Raw genomic sequence first — 10,805 nt, forward strand, 5'->3', positions numbered from 1 at the left:
GAAGTAAAACTTGTCACATAAAACCGACGACAAAAAAACCGTGACATATAATAAACGGCAAAGCATTGAATTTAAATTTGTTTAAATGATTCATTCGCTTTGAATATATTAACATTGGTTATGATAATGTAAAAAAAATGCATATAAAACGTAGCAGCGGTGCTTGCAACTTATTCAAGTGGCGTCTCGGTTGCATCGATATTACTATTCTTTTTTGGAAGCAGGTATGTATTTTTCTTTCTTGGCATTTTCCGGTCATTTTTGACTAAAATGTCCCATTAGACTGAATATAAATGTATACCTTCTAATCAATTTGAGACTAAAATTACCTTGCTGTGACCAGTAGCCAAGCCAAAAATGATTGTTTGACCACTCTACTCTAAATCAATTTCGTACTCGGTAATTATACTGACTTTCCATTTCATTGTAATTAACTTAAACCATGGTCTCCATTGGACGCAAAGCAAGGTGAAACTCCATTGACCAATCAAAAATGACATTTCTATGATCATCAGCAGATGGATTATTCGAACTTACATCCTTACGTTGTCTACAAGTGTAACCAAGCATTACAGTGCGCGTACGTCCTTGCGTTGCGAGTGGAAACCAAGCTTATTTATTCACGTAAAGACAACGCGTAAAACGCAAATAATTTTCCCAATTAGAAATTAGAGTAGGCCTAGGCCTAACTACAACCGATGCGTCCAGTACTCAACATGGACAAACGATTTAGCCATGCTCTTCTACAAACAACATTTTGACTATCATCTGCATTTAAGATAATTGGTATTTAATATTTCAATCAGCAGCAATTTTCAAAGATGAATCGACTTTTCATTATATTGACAATTCTTGTCCTGTGTGGGGGAGTCGTATGGTGTAAAGGTAAGCATTAACGTCACAAAATGTGCAACATTATGATTTCACCATACCACTTTCTTACCAAAGATGTTGAACTTTCACTAACTGTCTGTTTTGTAGATCCTCCTTGTCAGCCTGGTGATGCCGTTTGCGATAAAACAAGTAAAAATTCCTTATGTTTATAATATTTAGCGAAATCTGTAGAAGCCTACAATCTGAATTGTATTGGGAAGGGTTTTAACAAACTTGCTATAGGTCATAAAAACAAATTGTCTGAATGCTTGTAGGCCTACTCTAGCCTTGCTAAACCCAATTGTATTGTAATCAACATTTCTGATTTTTTTTTTCAGAAGAAAAAGAAAGTGGTAAGTCAATTATGTTCTGTATTTATTAAATGTAGGCCTATTTACATACTGCTTCAATAAAAACAAAATATAGTAAACATTAGAGTTCTCACGTCAGAATCAGTATTCAGTTCAAATGAGAGATGCTTAATGTCATTTAATGCCATATATAGGCCTATAGCTTATCGTCCAACTAACGTCGATCATAAGATTTTCCTAAGAATGCACCTAGGAATGGGACTTCGGAAACTGACCATATTTATTATATTTACAGGCCTCGACAAATCTGCTCTTTTTTTAAGCAGAGGAGATGCTCAAAGAAGAAAATAGTGACTTTCTTTCTTTCATTAACAAATAAAAGTGCGAGTTAGAAATTGTTTTTTTATTTATTCAGAAGACTGAAGAAAAATGAAGATTAATTAAATCAGACCTTGAATATGTTATTTTGTAGTTTTAATAAAGTTAATCACTTCCGTAAAAGAAACACACACAAAAAAATGTTTTCACTTATAAAATGACAAAATAAATGGTTAAAATCAAGACTGAAGAACTTATGTTGTTTTAATTTTAAAGAATGTTTTTAAGGGAGGGCGCTGTATTATTTTTTATTACGATTCAACGACGACGAGATCGTCACGAGAGGAACCACCGCCGCCCAGCGCGACACACAAACATGGCATCCGCTACTGAGCCTGAGGGGGGAAACACTATATTTGGAAAGATTATTCGTAAGGAAATTCCTTCTGATATTATCTATGAAGATGAACAGGTACTGTATGCTAGATGAATGTTAAAAAAAACTCGTTCAATCAGGTCTAGGCTAGCTAGCTACACACACACACACCGACTCATTCTAGCCTAGCCCTATAGGCCTAGTAGGCCCTAGGCCTAGAGGCTAGAATGAGTAGTACTACTAGTAGTAGTAGGTAGTACTGTACTAGTGATAGCGTTAGAGTAGAAGATGTGAAGATTTAATTGGCCTCGGCCCTCTACCAACACAACAATTTTTAATAGTCATGTTTTCAACCTTGTTGTGTTGTATAATGCACTTGTCAATTGTATGACCCACTATAGGACACCCCCGGGAGAGGTGCGTCATTTACAAATAATTACTGACGCAGGGGTGCATCAAAAAACCTAGATGGTACGTCACATCAATGAACAAGGTGTGTCAATGTCCATCACTTTACCACCCACCATATCATAAACAACATGGTCACCGACACAGTGCGTCAAAATGGGTGCGTCATGGTCACCTAAAAGTAAGTCACATTTTTGACGCACGGGTGCGTCATGGTATTCAATGGTATGACGCACATCGGACAAATGACGCACCTCTCCCGGACCCGGGGGTCGTATAGTGGGTCATACAAATGACAAGTGCATAAACACACACAGCCTTATTGTGTCGAGTGAGAGTGGGCCGGTACCGGCAGTAAAAGGGAGAAAGAAACATGTATGTATGGATCCTGACAGAGACATTGTGAGAGAGGGAGGCTTTACTAACTGTACAGTTACATTTCATAAGCGTAATAATATTTGTTTTTGCTTTAGTGCCTTGCGTTTAAAGACATCAATCCACAAGCACCTGTTCACTTTCTAGTCATTCCTAAAAAACCAATTCCTGGGCTATCTAAGGCGACAGAGGAAGATATACCGGTAAATAAATAATTGATTCATTGTAACTGATGAATAATACATACCATCTTCTGTGATGTTGATCGTGCCATTTGACTTATAGTAATAATTGTACTGTAAATCATAGCATTATATTTTCTTTAGGTCTCATACAGTGTTTTATAATCAAAAAATATTTAATACTGTCCAATTAAAATACTATTTATAATGTTATAATAATATATTAATATTATATCATTTATTTATGATTTGTTAATTTTTTTAATTACCACCGGTATAAACACTCCTCATCCCTTTTTTGTGTTTATATAAATATAGTTTTCAATTTAACAAATATAATTTTTACCAAAATACTTTTTTAACTGTTATTTTTAAAGCTTCTGGGGCATTTAATGTTTATCGCACAGAAGGTTGCTAAGGAACAGAAATTAGAAAATGGATTCCGTGTTGTGGTGAATGACGGAAGCGATGGCTGTCAAACAGTGTTTCACGTACATTTACATGTCCTTGGAAAGAGACAACTCAGCTGGCCCCCTGGATAAAAGTCAGTTTTCCTGTAGTATCAATTTTTTTTGTGGGTAATAAAATTCAATAATTACTAGCTTCTTTTTGTCCATCACCTCACCCTCTTTCTTGTACATTTTCTTTGACAAATTGAACAGAAAATCCTTATGGTACAATCTAACGGACATGAAGAACTTTATAAAGGGTAGTGCCCAGTTTAAAATGTATATTGTTTGGTTATGAAATACAGTATAAATTATTGCAAAAAATATTGATCCTAACCACCACTTATTTTATGTAAGCAGTAAATCAAAACAAGCTTTTAGAAATTTAGTAAGCCTTTTTAAAAAAAAAAGTTCTGCTAACAGGACTTTTTTTTTATGTTAGAAGATAGGAAATTGCCTGTCATTTATGTTAATTTATTATGAAGGCATTTTTCATATAACAAATGAAAAAGTCTTATAGCACCTATTTTTCATAAAAAGGGGGCTTTTTCACGATGCTCAATCATCTTTACCACCTATAAAAAGATTTTTTGTGTTTATTATCAATGTTTGCCAAGGTTTAATTATATTTTATAATAAACAATAAAATTACTGTATACCCGGAGCCCATAAAATTGGTTTAATTTGAACGTGAAAATCATGCATAACATTTTATTGCGTACACTGGCTGACAGATGTTTGCCTTTTATGCTTCATTTAGAGAAGGACTACATTATATAATATTCACATTTTGTAGGATTTTATACTTCAATCAAAGTACTTGTAACGTTTATTTCTCCTGTAAATTCATATGTTATAAAGTACATACAACCATTGTACACTATTAAATAAAACGGACAACATTAAAAAAGAGCAAAGCTTGTGAAAGGCAGCCCATAAGCTGAAACATAAAACTAAACTTGTAGCATAAAACTTGAATTGATCATGATCAATAATCAAAGTAAAGGTGTTATTGTATAAACTTGATAAACATATAAATACATTTTTAACTATAATCTAAATATTACCCTATGAGATTCAATGATTTTTCCAAAATGTTGTAATAGTTGACATTCGTTATAAACGAAATATATTCGAAATAAATCTGAAGTAATAAGAATTATAATTGTTTTCAGAGTGTTTGTAAACTTAAACATGGTCCCCACATGCACGCAACGCAACTACGTAAGCACAGCGCTAGTGATCAACTTAATCACATTGCTCCTGCGTCGTGGTTGTATTGCGTACAAGAGTGCAGGGAAACAACCCACTTTAGAGCACTAACAGTTGTATGAAATAACTTAAGAGCACTATTGAAATTATTAGAATTTTTATATCGATACTCCAAACTTACGAATTTATTTGAGTAAATCGAAAGTAAAAACGCATGCATATTTTTATTCATATTTTCATTAATGTTCTCTCCCCTAAAAGGCGTTTATATTAATTTGTATTATTTTAATAGAGTTGTTAAATATTCCTGTAACAAAGCAATCAAATGGAACTTAATTTATTTAATAATCATCTATACTTGATTATGACTTATAATAGTCATACATATTTACGTCACCAAATATTGATTTCATTATTGATCCATTTTTCTTAGCCCGCCCTCTATTTCTCATGGTCTTTTCCGTACATTTTTTGCATTTGCAATATGGCACATGGTCAAAATATGAAAACGCAAAAGACCGAGAAATTTGGCTTCCCATAAATGAAGTGTCTGTTTGACGCCTACTGCGGGCAACTGCTAATGCGTTCACATAAGCGTCACGCCACGTATCTTCTGACGCATCCTTTAAAGTGGATCCTTTTACGTCGTTTATTTCCGAGTCCATTTCGCTTTCGTCTGAATCTTCCGTTTCATCTGTGTGGTCACTTTCTGAATTTGATTGCATATCGGTATCATCAAAATGTTCGGTACGCGTTTGTTCCTCCTGATGCGTTCCCTTATCTTCATATTCATTGATTTTCAACGCTTCTTTATCTGTAAACAATTCAGTCGATGATGTTTCATCGTTTGCGGTGCTTTTTTCGACTGGCGTACTAACCAGCAGTTTGGGCCTTGAATTCTGACTAGAATTGTTTCTTGCGTGATTACCTTTGCTACATGATGCCAGGTCTACATTATGTGGAATTTCTGTATCTGTTTTACTTCCAATAATATCTTTTAAATCATCAGTCACCGGTAAATTGTACTCCGATTGTCTATGCGTATACCGAAATGTGGTTGAATTACCTTTTTTGTTTGTTTCTGTTGAGATTTTAGGTAGTTTTACACTATGTTGCGAGCCATTTCCTTCTCCATGAGTAGACTTGTACATGTTCTTATCGGAGTATCTTAAGTTGGTTTTCAATTTTTTTCTTTTTTCGTCAAACTTATTTAACTCATCGTGTATTGCACTTACTTTTAGAGGACCGCTTACATTAGTTTTCCATGAATTGTTTCGATTTTTTAAAGTAGGCCTACTGTGATCATAAACAGTATCTGTTGATGGCTTTCTTTGTAATCCGGTTGACGTTGATTGAGACGACGGTGACATCAAAGTGAAACCTTTAAGTGACCGAATTTTAACGTTCGTTAAGCCTCTTGAGTTATACAGTTGCCACGTTTCTTCGTCTACATTGTGTATTTTTGGCAAGAAATTTCCTAAATTATTTGACAAAAGCCGTCGGGAAACCTTCTGAGAAAGTGATTTTTTATCTACGTCAGCACCTCCTATACAATGTATGACTGGAAATGCGTTTGCATTGTTGCCGTCTCCATTGCGTTGTGTCAATGGTACATACTGTTTACCTGTGTATTTGGCGTATAAGTGTTTTATACCGTTAATATCTGGTAAGGATATATTTTGAGATTCTGTTGCAACATCTTCTGTGTTGTTGCTAGCCAACGAACGCCATGGTCGATTCGTCAAATAATTGTACTTGATGTGATTGTAATATGCACTTTTTGGTTGGATCGAATGATACCTCTGTGTTAAAAGAAACAAAATGATAGAATAAACATCCTATCATATTCAAAGAAACAAACTGATGGATAACAAACAATGCCTCTGCACAAAGACGACAAAGGGCTTTTGTCTTGCAATGAATTTATCAAAATGTAATATAAAACTAATGAACAAAACAAACTACCTGAAAGCGTGCCGAATAATTTAATAAAAATCGTAATGAATAAATGGATCTAATATTCCTCTGCATAATAACTTAATATAAAGGTAATCGATATATATATTTTTATGAATAACTCAATTGTTTTTTTTAACCGTTTTATAATTATATATATATATATATATATATATATATAAATCCAAAGGCAAATTACTGAAAAAAATGACAATGCTGTGGGTATCAGTGGCTGGATCTCAATGGAGATACAAAAATAAAAAGCGAAAAGCTAAATCAAAACGATAAAGTAAACAGCCAGAAAAGTTAGCAGAGCTTTCGGGCAACACTAGCCCTTCATCAGTGCAAGTGAAGGAATTTGGATAATATATAATATATCATCATTCGCGGTACTATACGTACCATTGTATCAACAATATATATATATACAGTATTTCTTTCACAAGAATATTTCTATAAACGTATTTGATACAAAACGGGTATGCAATGAGCCGAAGCTCTTAAACGCATTACCCTATCTATAATACAGTATAATACCTATAGGATGAGGTGTATAGGCTAGATGCTTGATTGGCGCGAACAGATTGGGGAACAAAGTTAGAGACAAATTCTAATAAATAATATCACATCATTTTAGGTAAAACATTGTAATTTAAGGTGTAAACCACAATTCTTTAGAAACGAAATAATTGTATTAGAAAACATAATAATTATTTTATTTAAGTGCATACATACCAGTGCTGTGGCGTTTTGCATCAATGCTGCCACTCTGCGCTGCTCGTGGCGCACCTCCTCCAGTTTCAACGGACTCTGCATTGCTTTTTCAAACACACGACGTGACTATCCAATACTACATCATGTCATTTTGCTAACATCCGTCATTTAATAACTCCTGCAAATTAATGACTATTGATGAACATAATTTATTACAATAAATACGGATCTTATCATTTGTAAAACACTACGCCGAACTGCTATATAGTACTAATGTCAAAGTTCCGTTTTGAACTATGAGCTGAAAATTCAATACCGCAATTGTCTAAAATATCGATGTCTGTTGTAATGGGGGGATTAAGTTCGGTAAGGGGAATGTATAATGTATAGTTGTTGTATCAAATCATATCATATCATATCATTTATTTCGCCAATATACAGAACAGTACAAAAAAAAAAACAATACAAAAGTAAGTCAATGAGGCCGGATAACCTAAAAGTTATAAATAAAAATAACCGTCGAGAGGCTCTCCACATCGAAATACTTACATAAAATGAATAATACATGGATTCTATTAAAATTGAGATAAAACTATAAAATTCAGCAATGGGTTTTTATAAAAAATTGTTAATTTAAAAAGATAGAATTATGTTTAATAATTCTAACATTTAATGATTCTAACATAAATCAAGGATTACAGGAAGAACCAAATGTCTATCTGAACGAAGTTTCTCTCGCCTACAAGTGTCCACAGCGTCCCCTTCTTCCTAGTGGTCCATCCGCATAATACTCGAAGAGAAGGGTGACTTGGATTAGATTCTATTCTTCTTAGAGTCATTCACACACTTCTTGGATTCCTTGTCTGAAGATATTCTACTTGCAACATTCAGTGGCGGATGTACAGGGTCTGAAAATGGTGAAATGAAGGGCTTAATTATCCTATCTTTGCATTACAATTTGCGAAATTTAGGTGGGGGACGGGAATGGCATGGCATGGCACAAAATAGTATAACGCGCTATGTCTACGACGGCGAAGCGTATTGAATATAAAGACAGATCCGTCACTCTTTAACAAGTACTACAATTAGGACTGAATAAAGACCTGATATCGTTAATGTGAAGTTCTATTTTTGAAACCTAGAATATTTAGAGCAGCTGAATTTAGAAAGCATATCGCCTCAAACATTTTCACTCATATAATTGCACCTGAAATGTTATAATCACGGATATGTTACTTTACTTCCTCTATACAACACTAATGAACCTAGAACTTCTATAAACATGAACTATTTGTCAGTTGAAAGTTGACACGTATAAACAAAGTACCATAACATTTTCATCTTTCCAATGTTCAGTAGGCTAATATTACACAAAGAGATGCCTATACATAGGATAAATAGATCTGTTTACTATTACATAGTCTTCGAATTCTTCTCAATTTGTCGAAACACAACGTCGTCTGCTGCTATAAGAATCTTAAGCGTCAACGAAATAGGCCTAATACACATGATCATGTATTCTACGTATGATCGGCGATTTACCTTCAATTGAATTAAATTAATGATTTAATGTTATTGGTGACTATACTTACATGATGTTTATCGCGTCTAGGCCTAATCACGGATGATAGACAACAAAACCCATGACCAGCAGACGGACGCACGCATTTACCAGGAAACACCCAATGACCGAGTTAACATTATCCAGCTACGTTTGATCTTTGGACGCTATTGATTACTCTTGACTTACACAATAACTCATTAACTTTCATAGATAACTTACTAGTCCGTTGCACCAATGCTAAACAAACAATTAAATTTCTTTTTATTGCTCATTCGTGAGATATCGAAGGCGTTGAGAACGAGTCCAATTTTATTGTTGTGTTATGGAACTGGAAAAGTCACGGTTACAGATAATATATATATATATATATATATATCTTTTAGTGATATTGAAATAAAAGTTTGTTGGCCCCACGGATGAAAGAGGAAAAGAAAAGAAAAATATTTTAGTGACATTGTTCAAAATGAAACCATAACTGTAAGGCCCATTTACACTAGGACGATAACGATCAAAAGAAATCTAACAAGTTTTTATTCTAGAACTATTTAGGAATCATCTATGCTTCCTTTGATGAAAATGATATTTTCACGCGTCCAATCAAATGACGTCATGATTTGTAAGAGAAATAATATCGTGACAATACAACGATTTTTGTTTTGTTTTATTGATCATGACGTCATTTGATTAGATTTTTTTAAATATTATTATCAAAGACAGCATAAATGAGTATTCTATCATTCTATAACGAAAACCTTACTAAATTCCTTAGTTTTACAGTATGTAAGAAAAATGCGTGATCTATTATCGTCGTCGTCATTGGTTTACTTGTTTCCGGAGCTCAGCATTTGTTGGGTCCAGAGTCGATGCTAGGCTATGCTTATAAGCCCTCTTAAAAATAACATCAAATCTCGAATACGGCGCAAATTTTAGAGGGGGGTTGGACCATGCCTGTTTGAGACCTGACTTAAATTGATGTTGATCTACTTGAATTCCACAGTATAATAGCTTTTCGACCAAACGAGTCTCTCATCTAATTTGTGCGTGAAGTTTCTTACCTTCCGATATCGAAACGACGCTCCTCTCTCCTCCTACCATTTTGAAAATAGTTAACCAACGCAAATTACCAATATTTGTGCCTATTATTTAAACATTATAATTTATACGCGGTTTCCTACCTTTTTTATTTGTGAAAATCTCTCGCTGCTTCGTAAAACTAAATAAAACAGTTACATAACAACGGAGAATTGCTACAAACACTGTTGTCGCAATTTCTTTTACACCAATAAATGACCCAACCAGCTATTTATTTATTATATGGACTTGTAATCGAATGACATAATAACCGTCTCAGCTAACATCGATTTAAACACAAAAGAAGTAGGAGTCTAAATGAGATTTCAACAAGATCCTAGTATTAAATTTCCCAATTGCTTCTTTCATTATTTTCTTTCGATTATTGTTATGGCGATAACTGTATACTTGTAATAACACAGTCATCATCTTAGTGCTAATGATATTTTATTATGAAGATGGTAGGCCTAATTAAACCTAGCAATATAGATGAAGAAAGTTATGTATGAACATCGTACCTTGTACAGTGAAGAATAATTACATTTTGAAGATGGTGATGATAATGACGATAGTTATAATTCCTTATTTAAATTTTAACCGAAGATGATCAATTGATTTTTATTTTCAAAAATAATGATAAGAAATATGCCAGGCCTACATGAAGGCTTGAAAAAGGAAAAATTATATAGCATATCATATTCCTTGTGTGTTATAGCATATTCACCGTGTGTTAATTTCAACATGCGTACGCCGATATTGGAACACTTAGGTTTTCCAGAATTAAGCTAATAGACAAGCCTTAGTGTTTCAGTATTTTCTTAATCTTATTTCTGGTATTATTTTCAATTGTACAGTATTAGGCATTAAACCAAATCTTAACCTGGCGTACGAGACAATTACAGGCGACTAACTATATTTCTAACAATACTTTGTTTGTTTTTTCATTCAAATCTCTTTAAATGAGAATAAATAAACAGGCAAATTGATATTATAAAT

At 33.7% G+C, this 10,805-nt stretch overlaps 2 protein-coding genes across 3 annotated transcripts; one reads left to right on the forward strand and one right to left on the reverse strand.

Annotated features, from left to right (window-relative positions):
* Positions 1–1,812: 1,812 nt before the first annotated feature.
* LOC140040242 (adenosine 5'-monophosphoramidase HINT1-like) lies at positions 1,813–4,457 on the forward strand. The gene is made up of 3 exons (XM_072086015.1): positions 1,813–1,974; positions 2,760–2,864; positions 3,221–4,457. The coding sequence occupies exons 1-3, from the start codon at positions 1,879–1,881 to the stop codon at positions 3,383–3,385; spliced, it is 366 nt and encodes a 121-aa protein (XP_071942116.1). The 5' UTR covers positions 1,813–1,878; the 3' UTR covers positions 3,386–4,457.
* On the reverse strand, positions 4,431–10,037 carry LOC140040241 (uncharacterized). 2 transcript variants are annotated; one of them, XM_072086013.1, is made up of 4 exons: positions 9,914–10,037; positions 7,918–8,082; positions 7,196–7,352; positions 4,431–6,306 (listed from the first exon to the last, which is right to left on the reverse strand). In XM_072086013.1, exons 3-4 carry the CDS (start codon positions 7,274–7,276, stop codon positions 4,867–4,869), a joined length of 1,521 nt encoding a protein of 506 aa, XP_071942114.1. In that variant the 5' UTR covers positions 7,277–7,352; positions 7,918–8,082; positions 9,914–10,037; the 3' UTR covers positions 4,431–4,866. The 2 variants fall into 2 exon arrangements, with proteins under 2 accessions (XP_071942114.1, XP_071942115.1); XM_072086014.1 differs by having other exon boundaries at positions 7,874–8,082.
* Positions 10,038–10,805: the final 768 nt, after the last annotated feature.

This window comes from Antedon mediterranea, chromosome 2 (assembly GCF_964355755.1).
Source record: "Antedon mediterranea chromosome 2, ecAntMedi1.1, whole genome shotgun sequence".
In the NCBI taxonomy this organism is placed as follows: Eukaryota; Metazoa; Echinodermata; class Crinoidea; order Comatulida; family Antedonidae; genus Antedon; species Antedon mediterranea.